At 38.9% G+C, this 24050-nt stretch overlaps 1 protein-coding gene across 5 annotated transcripts in view; it reads left to right on the plus strand.

Moving 5' to 3' along the window:
* The window catches only part of rad51b (RAD51 paralog B), a 397175-nt gene that overhangs the window by 294188 nt on the left and 78937 nt on the right, over window positions 1–24050 (plus strand). Inside the window, exon 11 of one of the 5 annotated variants that reach the window (XM_062968054.1) lies at window positions 3611–23878. The exons of the other annotated variants lie outside the window; for them this stretch is intronic. Coding sequence (XP_062824124.1) covers window positions 3611–3615 — 5 coding nt within the window. The 3' untranslated portion in view covers window positions 3616–23878. Of the gene's footprint in view, window positions 1–3610; window positions 23879–24050 lie in introns of those variants that run through there. 5 annotated transcript variants of the gene reach the window in all.

Here is a 24050-nt window from a genome sequence, read left to right on the forward strand (position 1 = left end):
GGGGCAGTATTAGTAAAACCAACAGTTATTCCCCTGTTTTGTAACACATCCACTGTATCTGAAGTATATAAGCTCTGTTCAAAAACAACATATCAAGGTGAGTGAGTGCTGCCTTAACCAGTAAGACCCCCAGGCCCTTTTCATTCAAATAGGAGATATTTACCCAAGGAAGAAATGTGACAGAGTACACATGTTAGGAAAATATGCAGGCAGACACAGGAGAAAAAATAACATTCTGCCATAAGTAGCCACCTTGTTCCTTCAGTTTCCTCCCCATAAGATTAGAACCAACTGTTTCTCATGTGCTTTTAAGCCCCTACTGTGGTTTCCAGGCAGCTGGCTAGAAAAAGTCTGGGATCAGGCCTGAAAAAAATGGGTCAGAGGTCACACTGTTTTCACAAAAGCAGCAGTTATGTTCCCTTTAGATTTGTAAAATTTCACTGGTTTTCCTTTTTACTTCTTGCCTGGTAACAAGAAACTTAAGACATCACTTTATTTTTACTTATAAACGAGAGGCTAATAAAGACCAATTACAGAATTAGCTCACCTTCAGTTTATGGTGAAAACAAATGTTTGCTTGTCAGTATGGAGAAGCAGCCTAATCTGATAGCTCTGAGCATATTTAATTTAGCACAAAACCATATTCAATAACATTCTGCCAGTATTTAGCTTATAACTTTTGCTTCATTAGCAATTTCTCTGACTGAGCTTTAATGGCATAATTCATATCCTACATCGGATAGTGTGAGAGTGTGCTTGCATTTTAAATAAAAGTGTCAATGACCATCAATAGCTTAAGCAGTGGTTTTGAAGAAAGGAGAAGTAGGAACAATGATGGCCCTAGCTACCTTAAAAGCAGAATGAGACAGTCACTTCAGACAGTAAATATGAGACTCAGCAGCATGGACTCGGAGGAGAGAGACAAATTGGCCACACTTTCCTCAGACCTACTCAAACGTGGTGGGGGACACAATTTAGTGTTGAGGAAAAATTCAGTTGCCAATCCAGTTGGTTTATTACATGGAATTATGTGCATATGTGTGTGTTCTAATTTTTTTTACTTAAGATGGCAAAACATTTTGGGGAAATCCTGAAAACCAGTGTACTGTTCAATATGAGGACAAAGTTTCAATAAAAGTTATTAGAAGTACAACCTTTACAAATGAAATTCTGTAAAATCTTGCAAGTATCATAGCAGAAAATGTGGTAGCAGTCATAGTAGCTGTTTTCCAGTTGTACTTTATCATTTTATATGGTTTATATAATATATACTGTAGATGCAATGTGCTAGTTTATTGTGTTTTTTGGGGTAGGGTGGGGGATGATATTGTGCTTTTGTATTTTGAAATTTTGTTTAACCATTTGTTAGCTGCTTTGAGTCCCACTCGTGGGAGAAAAGCAGGAAATAAATAAAAAAATAATAAATAAATAAATAAATAAAATCATTAGTGGTGTTAGAGAGGAGCAGCCAAGGCCTTTTCTGGTACTGATATGAATGTGCCTTACTTTCAGGGTTCAGATAGAAATGGTCGTTTGATGTGAATAAATGGATACTTAAAGCTTTTTGTAGAATAACTGGATATGAGTGTAATGCTTCTGTAATGAGAATGTATATTTCGTGCAGACTGTTTTGCAAGGAAGTTACATTCCCAGTAAGTCTGTGCTCCTTATCACTAGACTCAGAGTGCTGATAAGATGGGTAACATTCCACTTGGACAATCTGGAATTAAGATGATGGCCAGAGTGCTGCTGGTGCACTGTGCTGGTGGTTGTGTTTTGTTTGTGAGGTTATGCAACAGTGACAAGATAGGCAAACAAAATCTCCCTGCTCTGACTTTCTTCACGTCCGCTGTACCCATAACCTTTTTCACTCTACTACCACCTCCTATGCAAGTGTATTGTAGCAACAGAATTCTGACCTAAATATCCAAATATAATATTCTTTCCTGTTTGAAGTTGTCAGATTGAAAACTGTAAAGGGCTCCTGTACCTTCAGTGGTAGCAAGCAGCACTTGCTGAAATCCCCCTATTCTGCATAAGCATTGGAGGCATAGGTCCTCCTTCCACTTTTCAATATGAAAATTCTGTTGAGATTAATGTCTCCTGAGCTATATGTGTAAGATTGCATTCTGTATTAAAAGAGCTTTCCAAATATGGGATTTCTTGTTCTCTTTTATCTTCAGTATAGTGCTCAAATAATATATTCATACTTTAATTTTCCCTGTTAACAAGTGCCTTAAAATAGCAAAATTCATTTATAACACATGAAGATATTTTTGATGTTGTATTAACCTCATGTATTATCAACACAAGGATCAAGACAATTCCCATGTTCTTATCTAATTTGTCCCATCATATTTGCTTTGTTCTGTATTTGAAATAAAGTTTGCACTAGACAAAAAAGTTCATTCCCAACATGACTTTTTGCTTAGTGGTATGTAACCCTGATATGTTTTCTTTCCTGTTTATCTCTCTGAAGGGAAGAGAGAAACTGTCTCAAGATTGATATAAGAAGTAACCTCTACTGTATATTCACTTGCATTCTGAACCACAATATATTTTGCCTCCTCCCCCAAATCCAGCTTTGCTCTATTCTTTTAAGCAAGCAGGAGACTGAAATGTAGAAGCCGTCTGGGCTTTGAAGTGCTAGGCAAACAAGGCTATGGCAAATTTTATTGCATCTCTTGTTCATAGGCAGTGAAAAATAAGTACTGTGAGGAGAAAGGAGAGACCACTTCAGGAGGAATTTTTGTAGGTGCTGCTTTATTGGTTTTGTATTTTAAGATACCTAAAATGAAAGGCATGCACACTCTTTAAAAATAAGTTGATAGTGGACTTTGGATTTTTTTAAGGGTTTTGCATTTTTGTCCACTACAGAACTGGAGAATGCAAAGAACAATCTGTAATCCTAGAAGTGCTGTCAACATGTGTTCCCTCTTGTCCCATTGCCCTTTTGGTTACTTGGTCTGTTTCTTCCACTGTTATATAAGTGAGAACTCTTGCAAGGATGTCCATTAAGTAACTATTCCACCTAAAACTGAATCTCTCCAAGTTTGAGTATTTTGGAGATATGCTTTGCTTCAGGTCCATTTCTACTAGCAACAGAACCTGCCTTGCTTTAGGCTTTCATTACTCTTAAGTATTTTCTGGTCATAATGATAGTTTTTAAAAGTGCTATCAGTTTTCAGTTTTTCCATTATATAATGGGATGATCTCTCATTCTGTGGTAAAGAGGAGAGGTGTTTCTGTTTTAAGAAATATCAAAACTGTGAAACTTTACAAGACAGTATATAATATATCCCAAAGCATAGACCCATTAGCCTGTGAGATTTACCTTGGCACGTTGAGCCGTAAAGTTTACCAGAACGTACACAAATAGTTACTAGTTCTAAGAACTGAGCAGACCTCAGCTTTGCATATGGAAGAATTGGGAAACCACAAGTCACTAAAGAATTTCACTGCGATGTTTGGCTGGGTGAAGGAAATCAGCACTGCTGAAGCAAGTTTGTGGTTAAAAATCTCTGCAGTAGAAGGATCCAAGCATTAAGTTAAATATATGTGTATGTGTTTTATCCCCATCAAACAAGTAATAATTTATTTTTCTCTGCAGTTTGAAACAGCAACACCTGTGTAACCTTAGTTAATGAGACCAGCTACAAGCACCTTCCTGCACAGTGAATGTCCTGCCAACTTGACAAACATTTTCCTTTTAGAATGCAAGCCAACCTGAAAGCTATATTCCTGCCAACTGAATAAAAGGAAATTATCACCAGCCATCTCTAACATTATGAGCATGTGTTTCTGGGTATATTTTCTAAAAAGACCAAGAGAGTTCATATGAATAGTTAACCTATTCGTGAGAAAATTCCACATTGCTCTTTCTACATGTCTACAGTTGTGAATGTCATGGATGTTCTCCTAGTAAAGATTTGCACAACCATAGAATATTTGGTGGTGATTGGAAATCAGTGTGGAATGGCTGCATGCGTGTGCTTTTGGACTAGGGGATAAGACTAGAAGTACTATGACCTTGTCTGCAGTATTTTTTCCACATGTAGTTTTGAGTTTTTATCAACAGCAATTTATAACATATATTCAGGGGAAATATCTATTATTTGTGTCAGTTTAATAATGGAATAGCAACATTTTCAAGGTTTATGCTCTAATTCAGATTTAAAACAGTTATCTTCAATGTTTTCTTGGCAAGGTATATTCAGAGAGGTTAGTCATTCTCTTTCTCTGAGGCTGAGAGAATCTTACTTGCCCAAGGTCACCCAGAATCCTTGTCCAGTAATCAAACCCCACAGCACAGAACATTGAGCTGTGCTGAGAAAGACAACACTTCTTCTCTTTTGCACATGGGCTGTACTTTTCAGGATGGTAAGGCTACACACACACTCTCCTAGAAGCAATCTTGGAGTCTTGATTACTTCTGCAGCTAAGCAAAAACCAAGCTTCAGTTTGCCTTTCCAGAAGAAAGGGACACCAAATCATTCCATATTGGCCTTGTCTATAATGCAGAATAGTTGAATCTGTTCGCAATTCTATGGGTCCAGAATCTAGTCACATTTTTTTGAGCACTTCTCCCCTTCTTTTTCTCAATCATCTTCCCCTGCCCCCTCCCCCAATTTTATTTTTACACACACCTTCTCAATCCCTCTCAACATGTCCAGGACAAAAAGCAGGAGACATAATACCTATGAAGGACTGTATGCAAGATATATTATTTTGGTTATAATTTTCTCCTGTAGGGTATTGAAAGTTGGATTCTGTTTAACTGGCAGATGATACAATATAATCTGCCCCCCCCCCTACACACAGAGTGATATCTTTAAAAACTCCAAGATGGAGAACATATCCCTCATGCACACACTCACCATTTCCTGCGGACACAGCCATGAAATGGGGTGGGCAGGGCAGAAACTGCCAAGGATTGTCATCCAGCTATAGTCTGGTTCTTGGTATCATTCTCCAGCACCTCTGGAAGATCCAAGAGATCCCAGAGGCTGCCTTCATCATCATGCACTGGCAATTCAATATTTGTCCGAATTGATTTATAGGAACTGTAGTACTTCCACAGCTGATCAAATACAGCCTTGCAAAGACTCCTGTGTTGGGTTCTTCTGTAGATATGGTGTCATTTTTAGCTGGAGAAAGGGGAGCAACGTCTGGTCTTCCAGATGTCACTGAACTGCAACTCACAGAACCATTCTTCCCTCATTATGCTTGTAGGTCTATAAGGGTTGCTGCATAAGAGGGCCATAGGTTGCTCACTTCTGAGCTAGCAGCCAACATGGTGGCCAGAATCTGGGATGTCAAACCAGGATCCCAAGCGAGATTACCCAACATACTTTCCACAGAGGCAAAACTGTTTGGTAAGCCCTTGGAGGCAATTGACAAATACACTTCACACACCAAACAGCAGAAGAAAAGGCTTTTCAAATCAGCATATACCAAAGCCATGAACATTAAGAAGATTAAACTTTGGTAGAACTGTGTCTGCAACATTCCAGGAATAAATAATATCTAGTCTGCCAGTTCCACCTAGATATCAGTTTCTAGATTCAACAAGGGGCACAATGCTTCTTACATCTGCGTCGAGAACCCTTTTGTCTACCAGTTGGGGTGACACATTTAGGATCTTCTGAATAAGTGCTGTGTACACTATCACCCTACAGAAAATGAGCTAGAAAGATAATGTAGGTCATAAACTGGGAAACTAAGAGGAGTGGCTTTGCAAGTCCTCCAAGAATACACAATTTTCTACATAGTATCTGTATTGGTAATCACAACTCTTATGGAACCTCCCTCTAAATACAAAAGTGTCCATCCTTAAATTTTTTTTCCTGCTAGCTTTCAAACATATATAGATATCAGAATTTATGACAATATCACCTGACCCCTAACAAAACATTTTCTGCATACACAAAATGCTACTTAGGTCAGATGTATCCTTTCTTCAAGTCCGTATTCTACAGATCCAATAAATCAACTTCCTTTCAAGCCATACTCTCTAAGTCAGGAAAAGAGTTAGCATATCTTAGAAGCTTGGAAAGGTTTTATCTGGACACCCCACCTGGATCCAGGTGAGTCTATCCATTTCCTTGAGAAATCTAAATAGAAAAGGCTTTAAAAAAATGCACCAATTCCAAATGACCACTCATTCTAGTGGCACTGCCCAAGCATATGTGATCATATAGAAATAACCACAATTATTTTACTTAGAGGAAGGGGCACAGTGTTTCAGGGAATAGATCATACCTGCATGAACACACATAGAAATCAAGATTCCTTATTTTCTACAAACAGGAATGCCCTTCAAAGGATTAGTTTCTTAACATACTTATTTCAGTTGGACTCTTCTATCAAATCCTAACATGCTCATGAGATTCCTTCGGCAAAAACGGAGATTAATTTACAATTTTTGAGATGTCCAAAGGACTTTGCATCTGCCTCAGCTTCAAGATAAGCATGAAAATCAAAGTTTTTTGTCTTACAATATCAAGGGAGGAAATAGTGCATTGCATGGGTTTACTGAATTTTTCCTGTTTTCACAGTTCTGCAGTGTTTTGGTGTTGTTCCAATTGTTCAATGTTAGTTAGCAAGAAGTACCTAGCATGCGGTGGTGAGTCAAAAAGCTTACTTTTCCAATGAATCTTGGACAGGCAGGGTGACACTTCTCCCATGAGAAAGAGCAACAGGGAGATAAAAATAAATTGATAATTGGACTCTTCCTGTTTATGGTAGAGGGGAGGTATCACCTGGAGGTAAGAAATGTATTCAGGGATTCTAAGATTAGATATTCATGGTAAGGAAAATTCCATTTTCTCCATAATGAGACGAACAGCTTGCTCAACATAAAAGATTGACATTGTTCCATTTGACTCCCTTGAAGCCAATAATGTCAAAGTTTAAAGGAAGAATTTTAGCCTTGGGTATCTGGAATATGCATTTCTCCATTTTGTGAATTGGCTTCATTGTTTCTTGACATTTTTAGTCCACATAAATGCAACAATTAAAGGTGACCAAGGCTATATTCTTCTGTTTTATTATTGACTAGATAAAAATGAGGACAGCAGCTGAGTAATTTCTTCTCACCATTTCTTCTCTTGGCCTAGAAGCACAATGGTGTGAGAGAAGTGCATTCTCAATGGCTTGTTGATAGCATCTGAGCTGCTGAAGGCTAAACTACGTTACTTGGTAAACACAAGTTTTCCCTGAAGGGACATTTGCAAAGGAAGTAACCTGAAAGAGGAGGGTGATTAATTATTCCCTTATCTAAAAACTCTGCTCTGCAGGTCCCTTTTACCTTAATGTAATTCCTGATAGGTATTTTGTCCAGGTTCATAGGCTAAACTTATGACTACATTTGCAGGGAGAAAGAGCAGGTACCCAAAGGGCCAAAACCTTGCTGCTGGAACTCCCCCATGCTCAAATTACTTTGTCTAAGAAAGAATTTGGAATACATGGTAATTAGTGGTGGTGTTGGTGGTGTTGTTGTTTTAATTTGTTTATTTGCCAGTAGAATGTTTGGTTCCATTTTACAAAAAGTATATTGATCCTTTTCTAGTGTGTGCACAAATTAGAGTCTTTCCAAAATATTTCAGGGCCTTGGTTGGGATCTAAATCTGTTTTAAATGGCTATAATTCTATAGATCAGGGGTTCTCAAACCTTTCAGTCCTGGAGCTCTTTTTAAAGCAAAAGTTTATTGTGGAGCCCCAATAAATGTTTATATATTTTATTATATATTATATTATATACAATCCATATATAAGGCATGTGCAAACTTTTTGACCAACATAAACAGTATTTCAGATTATGTTGGACTGGATGGCCAGGGCCATCCAGTTCAACCCCTTTTGCCATGCAAGCTAAGTACAAGCAAAGCAACCCCTGAACGGTGGGATGGAAATAGGGATTTGGAAGCAGGGAAGACGAGGGGGAAAGAACCTGGGTGGCGAGGAAGATGAGGAAAAAGGCTTTTGGGGTCAAGGGAAGCGGGGAAAGGCTTTTGTGGGCGAGGAAGTGGAGAGAAGGGTAGGAGCAGGAAAGAGGAGGGAAAACTTGGATGGGAAGAGGAGGGAAGCATGGAGCCCCTCAATATGCTTCATGAAGCCCCAAGGACTCTGCGGAGCACACTTTGACAACAGCTGCTATAGATAGTTGAATTTTAATTGCAGCCTTTATGTTTCTGCATATGTCTCTTTAATTCTATTTGTTTTAAATTTTGTAAACCACGTTGAGATCCATTATTAAGATACCAGGGAGATGATGGTGATGGTGATACTAAATGATCATTTAGTTTCCTTCCAACTGTGATTCTAAATAATGGGTGAGAAAACTCAACTGATGTGTGGCAGGATTTTGCAACTGAATCATGAGTAGAATCGAGGAATGAGCTATGACAATTAAATTGTTCAAAATAAAAGATATATAAATCACTGCAATCAAGAAATATTTCCAAACACTTGGAAGGGGTGGGTATAGCATTGTATTCGATTTGACCTTTGATAATTACAGACAAATAATATGATGTGTGCCTTTCCGAGATACATAACTCATACAATTCAGCTCCTTATATGTCCTTTCTTCCTTTTTTTTCGCACACAAAACATCCAGAAGCAGTGCTGGCTTGTGTGACTTATGATATCTGTCAGAAAGGAATACAGTGTTTGTCTCCAAGATGCACTGGATAAAACCAGTTCTTTCCTGCCTCTCAGGAAGCCTCGGTTGAAACCTCTGAACCCAAGAATTGAGTTTGAAGCCATGCCTTCAGACTGTCATGCTGTTTCCCCACTCCCCACCCCAGCTAAAAAGCAGCCAGACACTTCCTTCTATATCCTACATAGCACAAGCTGCCTGTTGCAGCTGGTAGTTATCAGCCAGAATGTGCATGTGTACACACACACACACACACACACACACACACACACGGATGCATGCAAAGGTCATTCCTGGGAAAGCCTCAAGTATCAGTTTTGAGGGGGAAAATGATCTGCAATAATTTTGGCCCGATTACTATTATTATTACTGTCTGCCCTTTAAGAAGGAAAAAGGAAGGAAGATTATAGCAGCTTTGCTCTTAAATGAAAAGATTAACATGCCATGGATGCTTTGCCAGGGCGTGATGAGATTTGCAGGAGATGAGTGGCTCTGAAGCGGGACTAATGAAAAGCAGCCCTCAAAAACCTTGTGTTGTGTGGGGCCCCCATATTATCTTGTTTCTGTCAGCCCTGCAGCCTTCCAGCTATGTTTACTCATTTTCCACCAAAAGGAAGTAAGCAAACAAACAAACAAATGGAAAAGCCAGGCATTTTTGACATGTCTTTTCCTGAGGTCCTTGGAAGTTATCCAGTCTCTGACTTTGCATCTTTTGTTTCCTCTGTGTGTTGAAAGAAAGAAAAAACCAATCCTACCCACACAGGCTAGTTTTAGATTTCATTGCCCTTTTTTGGGGGGGGGGGATGTGAATTTGGGAAGGTGGGGTGCAGATTTCTTGAAGGATGACAGAAAGGATGTGCATGATTCTCAATGTCTGTAGTGGCTGTAAAAATCTGATGTGCCCAATATAATTAGAGGTAGATCTAAGGAAGTACAGTATTGGTAATTCCGCCGCTATCATTTTATGCATTTAAGTTGTTACTGATACCATGGTGATTCTTTGTAAACCCTCTATCTGAATGCTTCCAAGTAAGAATATCAGCCAAAGGCTCATTTCTTCTTCATATATGTGTATATTAGAAAAAAGGGTCATTTCCCTGGTTCTTTAGATAAGAGTTTGTTTGGATTATGGAACAGTTTTTGCTCACTCTGCAAGGCATTTGAAGAAACTCAAAGCAACTGAATATCAGTGGGCTGCTGTGAGTTTTTTGGGCTGTATATCAATTTGCTTTTTTCCCTCTTCTGTAACTGCATCACACCTCACTTCAGATTATTAGAGTAGAGGTTCAGCTCATAGGTACACAGTTAACTAAATCAGAACAGATATTAATCAGATATTATGTTTTTATGGACAATGAATGCAGTGTGACAAAGACAAGATCAGTGCTAACACAAGGCTGTTCATTTTACTAGTTGTTTCAGCCAGATCTTATACATAAACCAGATTGATTCTTCTTTTACAGTAACAAGAGTGAGAAGGGGGTGGGAGAGGGGTCAGAAGTCATGCTGTCTGATGGATGACAGAATCTCTTCCTGGTTTATGGTCTCTGGTGACTTCTGGGCTCTTTGCATTTAATGACTGACCTAACAAGACATTGCAACCTTCCTTCCTTGGCAGGCTAGACCAGTACCAAGTTTGACAAGAATTAAGAAAGAATGTATTGTGCCTTTGATCTGAAGAATTATTTTTAATCTGTCAACTGAGAGATAAAATGTCAGAGAGACTTCCATTTATTTTTGTAGAAGCTCTGACTGAGTTTTATTTTATTTTTTTAAAGCTTAAACCTTTCCATCCAGAGATTTCACTACTTGTGTTAGCGAAAAAGGGTCAATAGTAGAAAGTGGATAGTTAAAACTCTTAGTCCACTTCTTGTGCCCTGTTGAAGGCCTGTGATAAGACAGACATGATGCACAGAGGTTCCTGTTTGTTCTTGTACTTTGAAGTAATGCTATGGCTACAAGGCAAATCGTATGTCCATGGCGGAAATGAAATGTCACCAGGAAACTATACACTGTTGACAATGTCATGCTACCTTGTCAAGGCATAAAAGGGCTGGGTCTTGTCTGTTGTTATGTTTCTTGAACAAGATCCAAGCCCCAGTCATGCAAACCTTGATCTCAACTGAAAAGGCTGTTAGCCAATAGTCGATCATAGATTCACTATGAAATCACAGAATAATAGAGTTGGAAGAGACCACATGGGCCAACTAGTCCAACCAATCAAAGCACCCTCGACAGATGGCCATCCAGCCTGTGTTTAAAAGCTTCCAAGTAAGAAGCTTCTACCATACTCTGAGGCAGAGAGTTCCACTGCTGAACAGGTCTTGCAGTCAGGTAGTTCTTCCTAATGTTCAAGTGGAACCTCCTGTAATTTGAACCCATTGTTCGGAGTCCTAGTATCCATGGCAGCAGAAAACAAGCTTTCTCCCTCTTCCTTATGACATCCTTTCAAATATTTATGCATAGCGATCATGTCTACTTTCAAGTTCCTCTTCTGCAGGCTAAACATACCCAGCTCTTTAAGCCGCTCCTCAGAGGGCATGTTTTCCAGACCTTTGATCATTTTAGTCACCCTCCTCTGGATACATTTCATCCTGTCAATATCCCTCTGGAGATTGTGCTCAGAATTGGGCACAGTATTCCAGGTAAGGTCTGACCAAAGCAGAATAGGGAGGCACCATGGCTTCACTTGATCTAGACACTATACTCCTTTTGATGCAGCCCAGAATCTTATTGGCTATTTTAGCTGCTTCATCACACTGTTGGCTCATGTTCAACTTGTTGTCCACTAAGACTTCAAAATCATTTTCACGAGGACTGTTGTAGAGCCAGGCGTCACCAATTCAGGTTTTTTGCATTTCATTTTTTCTGCTTAAGTGTAGTATCTTACATTTGTCCTTGTTGACATTCATTTTCCTAGTTTTGCCAAACTGTTGAGGTCTTTTGATTTCTGGTCCTGTCTTCTGGAGTATTAGCCATTCCTCCTAATTTGGTGTTTGCTGCAAATTTGATAAGCATACCCTCGCCAAAGAGAATAGGCTCATTTGGATAAAATAAGTAGTCCAATAGGATTTCCAGTTTTAAATCTCTCCCTTTTCCCATTCAATATTTGTAAAGCAGAGCCTTAAAAATTACATTTTAAAAGTAAAGTGTAATTTGTTTCATCCATTCCTCTTAGCTGTAACTTTGTGACAATTATATTTCTGGGTTTTTAACCATTACTTTTCAATGCTTTTTAATTATTATCTATATATATAAAAGAGTGATGGCATCAGGGCAGCGGACAAAACAACAAAACTACAGGCCCCCCAACCTCGAAACTTGACAACAAAACCCATCATCCACGCCTCTAGGTTGATACAACAAAAAGAAAAGAAAAATAAAGTCCTAATTAGAGGGAGAGCAATAATTGTTTTTATCCAATTGCTGCCAGTTACAAGGCTAAGTTCTGCCCACTTGGTCTCCTAGCAACCAACTCAGCCCAGGGGACAGGCACAAGAGTTTGGAGAGACCCCTAAGGGCCATCCAGCCCAACCCTTTCTACTATGTAGCAGGACACAATCCAAGCATTCACAACACATGGACAACGTATAAACACTATACAATACTACACAGGGACATAGACCCCCTCTACCCTCACCACTTTCACAGTACACAAACAACCAAATGCATACTAAACATAAAGACAGCCATACAACAGACATTCAATACCACCACTACCTCAACAATTTCTCACCAACACCACCAGACAACGCCACTGCAACGTGTGGCCGGGTACAGCTAGTTTTTAATATAGAAAAGGAAGAAAATGGCCTAATGTTTGCAAAATGCGATCTGAGTGCTCCAAGAAATACTTTTAGCTGGAAACTATAATCAGACAACATTATCCATCACCCAGGAAAAAGTAGCCATGTTCCAGTCACTACATTAGTTGCAAAAGGAACCTAGTTATATCTCCATTGCCCATCCACCCCAAAAGTAAGGATATTGTTTCTTTCAAAATTCTGTTTCCACACTTTATTGGGAAGGAACTCAAAGATAAATTAAAACACTGTCTGAACTCAGAGGCTGTAACTTCACTAAAACTATCTGAAATTTTGCGATTTGAGATTAAAAAATAAAAAAGTATAATGGAGTCATGGACCATAATGCTTGTGTTATGCAGTGCTTACTTTTAAGATAGCAATAATGTAACACTTAAAATGCACATTTTTCGTTGTCATGAAAGGAACTAAAATCCTTTTCTCCATTTAACCTATCTGCTGTCAAAAGGCTTTAAAAATATATTCAGACTTATAGTACTTCTCTGAGAGTGGCAAAGGCAGTATAGCTGTTTTACAACCACCAGGCATACCTTTATGTTCCAGCAGAAAGCTTTGTAAAACCTATTCCATTTATTTTCATTCTGTTGTTGTTGTTGTTGTTGTTGTTAGAGGGGGATGGTTCAGCCAGACAGCTTTGTTTGTATGTAAAGCTGTTGTGAAAAATTATGAGGTTGGGAGGAAATTGGGCTCCTATTATAAGTAACGTATGTCCATGTTTATACCCAACAAGTCATTGTGAATGCAATTTTTCAGGTAAAACGTAACATTGGGCAACTGTCAAGAAAAATCTGTCATGCGAGGCATCTAAAAGTATTTATTTATTTATTTATTTATTTATTTATTTATTTATTACATGCATTCATACCCCGCCCTTCTCCCCGAGGGGACTCAGTAACAGGATAAAACACTGGCAAGTACACATCTAGGCTAGGCTGAGTAATCTGGTGGATCTTTCATGTATGTACTCCCCCCCCCCCAAATTACCTTTAAACACCCCAATAGTCCTTTCCTAACTGTAGGATTCCCAGTCCTGTTCCTGAAACCCACGTTAAAAGACATATTCAATGCGTTCTGTAAATTATTGTATGAGCATCTGTATTGATCCCAGGGGGTCACAGCTCATAGCATAGATGAAGGTAGAAATGATCAACTGCAGGTTTTTCTGTTGCTGGGGCTTGCTAAAGGCTTGACCTCTCGCCTTTTTAAAAAGACTTCAACAGCTGTTTCTGCTTAGAGATCACTGGCATCTTTATGAACTGTTTTTTCCATTCAACCTCTCTCCTTTCTCAGCAGCAATGAATTATGTAAGATTACATTCCTGCCCTTTCCTTATTAATGTTCTGGCAAACATATTCCTATGAAGTGCATCCGTATATTCTCTTTGGATTGTGAAGACACAACCACATCAGAAATAACCCATCCTCTCCCTGTGCAACACACACTCGTAAAATGCACACTCAGAAGAGCAGGATTGCTTTCTCAGAGATTGAACTAGTTCATCTAATCTTCCTAAAAGGAGGCACAATTTCTTTTTAGCTTGCTTTGGAATATCCGCTTGGGTCTTACTGCTTGCTGCTGTGACATATGCTTTCTGACCTCTCTGATTTCTCTTTGCTCTCACCTACCTTTCTTGGCCATGAATAAGAATTATGTTGGATAATCATAGTTACATTAACAATTCATGTCAGTGTGAATGCTTAACTCTAAAATGGCTGGATTACTAAAGCGTAATGAGAAATCTGGAAGACTGTTTCTTTCATCAGACTGCTTCTTCTACATTGATCCTTGGCATTTCTCACCATAACTTGGGTGGGCATAGGGAATAGCTTCTATGGAATATACATGTGGGGGAGAACTTTATTTGCATAATTCATGACACTACAAGAAAATATACATCTATGTTTAATGAACATTTAATTACAGTTGGCCCTCCGCATTTGTGGGTTTAATTTTTATAGATTTGATTATTTGAATATTTTATCAATACCGTCTCTCTAGATCCTCCAGTTCAAATCTATGACCAAATTCCACCAGAAGTTGACCACAGAATTATGTTGAGGACCCCGAGGTTGCTAGAGTGAACACCTCTCGAGGAATCTCTAGTCATTCAGTATGATTCTGTGGTCAAGCTCTGGCAGAGGCTGGGTGCAGAATTATACTGGAGAACCTAGAGAAGAAGTGTTTTCTCAGGTTGTTAAAAAAGTGCAGCATTTTTAACATTCACAGTTTCCCACTTTTCTGGGGGTCTTCCCCCTGCCCTGTGGAAGTTGAGGGCCTAATGTACTTGGGATTTCCAGAATTTTTGATTGAGACTCAAAGTTATATGCATATGTGTATATGTATGTCTTATATCTATGCATATCCCAGTAATAACTGGTGACTTCCATGTTAGTAAAGCAGTTAAAAGCAGTTAATTTGAATGGAAATTCATTAAAAGGCATTGAAACTTATCCTCCATCCTCACCCTATCCATCATGTTCAGCATCTTTGATAGCTCTTTAAAAATTGGATAAACCCCAGACTAGAATCACCATCTCACTGACACAGAAGCCACCAAGCACCAATGCAAGAAAGAAGGCTTATCACTAATGATCAAGCTGATGACCCCTTTTATGTACACTCAAAACACACATTCACAAGGCGTGATTTGGCACTCAGACTATCATTTCACCATGATGCTATGGCCTGTGCTGGGAGAGATATGAGGAAGTGAGACTCTTGTTCCTCCTAGGTTTGAGGGTTATATTGTTGAATGCAGCAGCTAGGCAAGTGATGTAAATCAGGCATTGCACTCATTTCTTCAGGACATTTTCCATAAAGTAATATGGGGAGGGGGTCATCTCTTTTGCTTTATAACCTTCTAGCAGCAAGGTGCTGAAGGCTTCCATTTTGTCTCATGCATTCTTTAGTTACAAGCTGTTTGAGGCCCTGTAAACTGAATTCTGAAAGACAGTTGTATTGTTCAGCAGGCATATCCAGGGTTTAGAAAGGGGAAGGTGACCCTGTTTTTAATAAGGTTGTTTTATTTGGTAGCACTCTTTGCTTTATTTTGGTGCTGGTCATCTATATGGCCATCACTACTTGAGACCTTTCATCTGCTAAGGTGGGCAGGCCAGAGAAATCATGCCTTTGCAACCCTATCTCTGGACTACTATAATGTATTAAATGTTGGGCTACCCTTCAGCACAGTTGAGTGGTTTCAACTGACACTGAATGCTGTTGCCTACTGATAAGGTATGGAAAACTAAATTCATATTGCACTAGAATTGGGCAATCTCCAGACCCTGGTTAGGTGCAGTTCTTTGTGCAGGCTGTAAGCTGCTTCTTCTTGCTCTCATATCAATATAGAGTATATTTTTTTCATAGTGCATCTAGAAAATATCTCTTCCCCCCCCCCTCCATATAGTCATTTACTCTGTAGTAAAAATGAACTAGATGCATAAAGGTTTGGAGGAAGGCACCCTTCATTAAGCAAATTGTATTTCCAGCTTCCATAACACTAACCAAACATTAAATTGGTGCATTGTCTAGAATATTTAACCAATTGTGAACATTAATTCTGTTGCCTGTTGCAAATGAACCATAAATAGCCTTTTGATCAGCTGATGACCTAGCAACAATTTCAGAATGGCAAGGGAGCATCACTTGTATCGAATATTGGTTGTTTGTGTGGCCACATTTATGTGGTTCTGCCACTGAAAGAGGGTCACATCATTTAGGTATATGCACTGCCCATACAGAGATGATAATTCATCACCTAGTTCCTCCAGATAATCATGACCCAATTGTGAACCCACTAGCAATCCCAAATACTATGCATAAAAATTGATTAAGGAGGATAAACAAGACACCTTCCCCCCTCTATAAAAATCCTGAAAAGAAGATGGACATTCTAATATGTAGAATATAAATCTTACTACAGTTATTCAGGTTAGTATACAAACCTAAATCTATTGATTCAAATGAAGACTTGAACTCTTTAACATTAATAGGTGTTGCAAAGATCTTTGTTGCCTTTACTCTTCCTACTTTTCTATAAAAAAGAGTCCTGTGTTACAAATGTATGCTGACCCCTTTTGTTGGTTTAGCTTTTTTTTCATTTTGTGTGTGTGTGTGTGGGGGGGGGGGGGGGTTTACAAGATCAGGACCCTTTTTGAGACACTTAGAAGTTCAGGGCAGAATATTCATTTTAGTCATCTACCTATTGCGTTTGTGGGGCTCATGTTAGTGAAAAAAATGAGTTGGCAACAATGGGGCAGTGCCAGGGTTAATGTGACCCTCTTCTACTCATATGTGAGGCCTGGGACAATTATCTTCTGTGCCCTCTTTTTAAAAAGTCCTCTACAGGGTGCATCTTAAGCCTCTTACTGGCATAGTAGTTTTCATGGTATGATATTAAAGCTCCAGTGGCTGCCAGTCTATTTCCAGGCACAATTCAAAGTGCTGGTTATGACCTAGTAAGCCCTATATGGCTCTGGTCCAGGCTATCTGGCTGATTGCATCTCAGGGTACCTACCCGGGCCCTGAGATCCTCAGGAGATGCCCTTCTCTTGGTCCTACCACCATCACAAGCACAGTTAATGGGAATGAGAGAGGAGGCCTTCTCAGGGGCTGATGCTCCATTTTGGAACTCTCTATCTAAAGATGCCACAATGGCCCTCTTTTATCCTTCCAGTGGCAAGCAAAAACTTTTTTTTATTCAAGCAGGCTTTTAAAGAAGAGAGATTTTAATACCAAGTCAGAAGGGTGCTGTATTTTGTGCATTTTACTAGATTTGTTTAATGTTTTTATAGGTTTTAACTATTGGATTTAATATTTCTATATTTAATTCTATTTTAATGTTTGTATTTTTTAAGGTTTAAAATTATATTACTTTTATTGTTAGCTGCTTTGAGTCTCTTTTCTGGAGAGATAAAGTAGGGTAGAAATAACAACAATAATGACAACATACAAAATAGTTTCTCGCATAAAAGTGGCAGGAGGAGGAATAAATTGTCTCTAAATTAAATCTCAGCAAGAGTTAAAGTTGTAATCAAATTTCAATATGTATCTTTATCCATTTATGGAGGTCAGACCTCCATCACTAGTTTTTTGGACTAGAAGAGTGTTATTATGTGGGGACAGGATGTATCAGTGGCTCTTTCTCATTTAATGGATATAAAATATTGAGAGACTATAATAATCAGGCAGAGAATATAAAGTCTTTAATGCAGAAGGTATGTTGTTTATGTTTTCTGATGCTCTGAATGTAGTAGCAATGTTTTCTTTTATTCTAGAAAAAGTATTTTAACTTTATTTTTGTTTGTACGCTTATATGTAGGTTTTGCAATAATTTGTTTACATAAAAATTAATTATAAAAAATTGTATATTTATCAATAATCTAAGACAAAATTCTCTTTGCTGTAAAATAGCAGATGACCAAGCTCCCTAGGTTTTCTCTCAAGAGTTTAAACTGGCACATTTTTCTAAGAGTCAAGATATTGCTACTTGAGGAAGTATTCCATGTTCTCAGAATGAGGAACAACTGTAAAACAGCCAAGGGTTTATTCAAGATGATGAAATGAAATCACACTTCATAACCATGTTACCACATTTTAAAAGCACCTTACCAACACAACTGTAAGCAGTTGGTTTTCCTTCTGCACAGCATTTTTCCCATTGGTGGGAGAGACACTGCGAAGAACAGAGAATGATTTACCCAAGGAGGTGGGAGCCAGAACAAGAACTCTAGCATTTCTTGTTTCCCACTCCTAGACTGAAATTTTTTTTTGACTAGACTACTGTGGGAATAGTTACAGCTCTGATCCAGAAGAAGATGCCAAGCTCTGAGGTCTTATCCAAGAACATTGTCTCCAATAACATTCAAGAGAGCACACAAACAGAGAGGCCAAAGAACATGAAACGCTATTTTTACAGAGACATCATACCAAAGGCATCATACCAAGAATCGTCCTCAGCTGTTGTTTTTTTTATTTAAAAACTCAAAAAGATGAATTCTCTCAGTTCCTTCAGGTCCACGATCCTGAGTAGCTTGTTAGAGGATTTTGATGTGTACTAGAAGCATTTACTCCTTTGGCTAGCATTTTATTTGAGCATTTTGTTTGATTCCCTATGTCCCCTGAGCCAGTCTAATTTATGATAGAACATTAATAACATAAATAGCAATGTGATTTAAATAGGCTAGAAGAGCTTATCTGTAGAGAAGAACCTTCAAAATCCTTTTCATATGATATGCTACGTTGAAAATTTTCAAGTTCTTCTCTTGGACACTTTGTCAAATGTCACAAAGGAACGCTTAGGAGTATGTTTCATATCCACAACACTATGGGCTTTGTATTGTAGAAACTGGACCAGTAGTCACCAATGATGTTTAGATTCCAAATCACTTTCTCAAGCCTGTTGAATCAGAGACTCAATGAATTTAAAATTCCAGTCAAAATTACATGGATGTAAACCAGATACTTTAGAGTTGTCACATACACAGATGGTATCTGCCCACCCACTCAAGCATCCATTTTAAATAAACACATTAGAAAGCATCTTGGAAACTTTTTAGCTGTGGGAGCTGACAAGATTGGCACAGATTCTGCTGGGTTCAATAGACAAATATGATGCTTCCTTTAGAGCAGGGGATCCCAAACTATGGCCTGTGGGCCAGATGTGGCCCTCCAAGGTCATTTACCTGGTTCCTGCAGTAAACTTTGGACTTAGGATCGTCCTAAGTCTGACACGACCTGAAGGAACACAATATCAACAATCCTAACATCAGCCAAAAGCAGGCCCACACATCCCATTGAAATACTGCTAAGTTTATGTTGGCTAAAATTGTTCTTAATTTTAAATATTGTATTGTTCTTTCATTCATACAAATAAGATATGTGCAGTGTGCATAGGAATTCATTTATTTTTCCCCCTCCAAATTATGGTTTGGCCCGCCAACAGTCTGAGGGACTGTGAACTGGCCCTCTGTTTAAAAAGTTTGAGGACCCCTGCTTTATATTTTATTTCTGTCAGACATCTGTCCAAGCCTGGGTGGCTGCATTTACAGCAATGGATTATTATTTTCCCTGTGAGAGTGGAGACGGCTGGAGAAAGGGAGAGCCTCTTTTACAACTATTAATTGGACAATGAATGGAGGTGTAACTGTAAAGCCCCATAAAAAGAATAACACCATTGTATCTCTGGCTTGTTTCCCACATTTCAAAGGCTACTAAGCAGCAGCATCTTTGCCCCTGGGTTACTGAGAAGGCAGAGCCTTGTGCTTATTATGATGGCTTTCCCTAATGATCTGAAACAAAAAATGCACACAGTGATGTGCATGTTTAGAGCTTCTACGGCCACAAGGTCAAACACATTTTAAAAAAAACCTCAACAACTGAAAGTTTGGCTCTACAGTATTAAAGGAGACGAATTTGTCCATCTCCCCCCTCCCAACCCCCATTCCCCACCCACTCCGCAGTATGAGGCCCTACTTTCCAACACAATTAAGCAGAGGGCCAATAGGATTTGTGCCACCCTTTCTTCCACTTGGCTTCACTGCTGAAAAACAGCCTTGGTCGGCAGGGAGATGGGAGCAGCGAATGAATAGCCTCTAAGCATTCATTATCTGGCTCCTAATTACACGGCCGACATACTGTTGCCTCTGCCTACGTGGGAACACTGCATCACATTAATCAGCAGGGGGAGAGGCCAAGATGAAAGGGCCTTCTTGTGCATGTCCTTTGCGGTGGAAAACAGGGATGAGGGTCAGGTTTAAAAAAAGGAGAAGGAGGAGATTTATCAAGTCCCAGAGCAGAGAAAACACAGCAGGTGTACTGCAATTCCATCCCGAGTCCAATTCAGAACCTCAGCTTGACTTCAGCGTCTTCCCAGGCCAGCCTCCCAAAGCCATTCACAAACCTACTTTTAGGGAATTTGTCCCTCCAGGGTTACGGGGCCAATGGCTGTGCAGGCTTCTGTTTGGAAAAAAATGAAGGACTGGCAGTAAGAAACCAAGTCACTCTTCCACACTCCACTGCCCATTCCATCCTACTGTGCAGCTGGCTTTTCTTCAGAATCTAAGAGGAATTGGCTCTCCATTCCAACATTACACACATACCATGATAGTTACATTTCACATCTTTTTAAAAATACATCTGTGTAGACCAGTGGTTCCCAAACTTCGCCTACCGTCCCCTTTCCAGAAAAAATATTACTCAGCGCCCTGGAAATTAATTTTTTTTTAAAAAATTTAATAGCAATTAAACAGAAAGATATATGTACCTGTGGCCATCACCGCTCCCCTGGATTGCTGCAACGCCCACCAGGGGGCGGTAGCGCCCACTTTGGGAATCACTGGTGTAGACTGAACCGAGGTGTGCATTGGACCATAACCTTGTGCCTAGAAGCTTTGAATTCAGTCTTGAGCATAAAAGCTCTCAGTTAAATCAGACCATGCATTAAGTATAAAGGTATATACCAGATTAGGGATGCCATGTCTGGACTATCCGAGTTCCTGAACTATCAAGGCCAATAACCAAGACCTAGAGTGCCAGCACTGGTGATGTTACATATGTTAAGCATATGCCATTTCAAAAAAGAAAAGAAAAGCACCAAATGAGGAACACACCTATACATGTACACAGAGTAGACCTTTCAAGGCAATGGTCTCACTCAGAGATTTTTCCTCCTGCCTCTGAGAACCAGAGAAAAAGACTTAGGCCCTGAGAGCTGAGAGCTTTATGTTATATCCCTAATGCTTTTTGTATATGAAAAGTGTCTACCTTTCCCAACTTATAACATCTTGATTCCACTCGAACCAGCATGACTGTGGGATCTGAGGTTTGTAGTCTGGTAGATATTTAGCATTCTCTGATGGGAGTTCTTACACCATTAGAGTTGTCTGGCAGTGAATCTAAATACCTTGAAACACTAAAATACCATACTTTGTGTAGTGTACTTACTGGCCCAGTGAAAGTGACAAAGAAAAAAGAGGAACAACCCGGGAGACCTTGTTGTGTATCAGTCTTGGCGTTGCATATCAAACGAAGGATTTCTTTGAATATAGAAGCTGCTATCTTGGAGACTGAATTTCTTTACTACAATTGACATTGGTCCAAGATTTCACACAGCTCCAGGAATAATATGGACTTGGTTGTCTCTTTATGTCTGTTATTTACTCCTTGAACATTATACCCTTTGTTGGATTATTACATGGAAATTGTAACTTTACTTTTGATATTCTGAAAGTAATTTCTTTATATGTAATATAGTTTGAAGTAACTTACTCTCAGGTAAAGTTGTAGAAACCAGATTTGTGTTATATTCCTTGTGAGTTACACAAGAGTGTATATACACATACATTATTGTTCTGTGTTGTTATAGATATTTGTGCATTACCCAGTGAAAGTTACTGGCAAGGGAGAATGGAGACATGTTGGTGGGAGTCCTAGGACTGACTGTAAAGTGTGTAATAAGCACGTTTTGGCCCCCAGGATGATGCTTAGAGGGGGAGATTTAGAGCAAAGACATATCAAGGAGTTAAGATCTCAGTCATCTCTTGTCAATCAATAACCCCATAAGAATTTCCTTTTTAGGCAGATTGGGAGACAAGAAGTCTAATACATACATTCATATGTAGTATATAGTTTATACATAACCTGTGGTCAGGTTATGTTCTATTATCTTTGTAAAAGTTGCCAATTATCAAGTGGCTAATTGGCAGAGTAAGAAATTCTCAGCTGAGAAAATTCTGCCTACCTTTAATCTTCCTCTCTATGAAAGTATACGGTTCAAAAACTGTATTTATTGTAGTGCTTCTGAGGAGGCTGTATTTTAGAATGTGCATCAGATTTAAATAACTTAATTTCTTGCCTTTGATAACTCACTCTTCTGATTTATCTTAGGTTTTTTCTCATTCTGCTACTTTTCTACCAGCAGAAAGTATTTTATAGCAAGGAAATTAAGCAATCAGACAGGGTCACCAGTATTAATTGCAACATAATATTGTCCCTAAAAGTACATGCCAAATTTCTAAGTTTGGTTCTTGGTCTTCTTTTCTATTAAATATGTTTTGAACTAAAGTCTAACGGCAGTAATTGAAAGTTATTCACAGTTTACTTCATGAGTCTGACCCCTTTTCCCCAATGTTTTGATCTCCTTGCTATTTTTTGTTTACACTGACAAAGGGAAAACATAGTTTTAGGGAGCAATGATAAGGAGATATGATCTAGCTCTTTACTTCTCTGATACTTTGCTTTTGCTGTGTTTTAACTGAAGAGTTGCAAAATATTATTGTAGATTAAAATAAGCAAGATGAACCTGAAAATAGCTGGCCCAGTTCATTGAACCAAAGAATATAAGGGGCTACTCTGCATTGAACTGGAACAACAGGGCATTTTTCTCACTATATTTATGATATAACTTTCCAATAGCTTTCTGGGGCCTTGGAAAGATATCTTTGCTAGCCTGTTATTTGGAATATTTTAAAGATCTATTTGAGACTGAACCTGTATTTTTTTAATTTGCAAAGCATATCAACCAAAATTCCATTATAAAATGTATTTTGTAAATTAACGAACTAAGTCAGATAGATTTTGCCTATTAAGTAGAAGCAAAATTGCTCCAGTTGTTAGTCCCAACATATTCAAACAATGTAATGTGCATAAATCGTGATCAATCATTCAGCCTACAGTGGGCATGTTATATGAGACTACCAGTTTGTTGTGGACCTCCCAAACACTAGACTTCCCCATGTATGGCAAGATGAAGTTGGATTTATTTCTTTAAAAATTATCATTTGAATATATCTGATAAACAAATTTGATCAGTTGTAGTAAAACTGCCACCCATGGTTTCACTTGGTTTCACTTATGAAGTAAACATATGAGCATGTTTTGAGATATATCTTTTATCCTTGTCATCTTACTTAATATACCAATAATCCCAAACAACATGTCATATAGATAGTACCGTTGTGCAATAAAACCATTAGCCCTTCTAGTCCTCAAAAAAAGAGATTTGTCAAGGAAAGCATGGCCTAGTGTGTGTTCCCACATGCTTACATTCCTACCTGAAGAATAAGTGTTCACAGGACTGAGCCCAAGCTAATTAATAAAATGACCTAGGCCTCGTTTGGAAGGGAACTCAGCTAGAGACACACTCAAGTTTACTTAATGCACTTTGGGATGTGGTCTACTAGATTTCATTTATTAGGTAAGTAAACACTTTAATTGTATTTGCATTGTAATGAATGGTTCATCATTATACTACCCAGTGGTTCTAAACCTGTGGGTCCCCAGGTGTTTTGGCCCACAACTCCAGAAATCCCAGCCAGTTTACCAGCTGTTAGGATTTTTGGGAGTTGAAGACCAAAATCTGGGGACCCACAGGTTGAGAACCACTGTTCTAGCCCAACCGGAAGCCACTGATGGCGCAATGGCTTAAACCCTTGAGCTGACAGGACTGCTGACTTGAGGGTGGGTTGCTGACCTGTAGGTTTCTGGTTCGAATCCAACCTGGAGAGAGCGCATATGAGCTCCCTCTGTCAGCTCCAGCTCCATAGGGGACATGAGAAAAGCCTCCC

Source organism: Anolis carolinensis, chromosome 1, assembly GCF_035594765.1.
Source record: "Anolis carolinensis isolate JA03-04 chromosome 1, rAnoCar3.1.pri, whole genome shotgun sequence".
Lineage (NCBI taxonomy): Eukaryota > Metazoa > Chordata > Lepidosauria > Squamata > Dactyloidae > Anolis > Anolis carolinensis.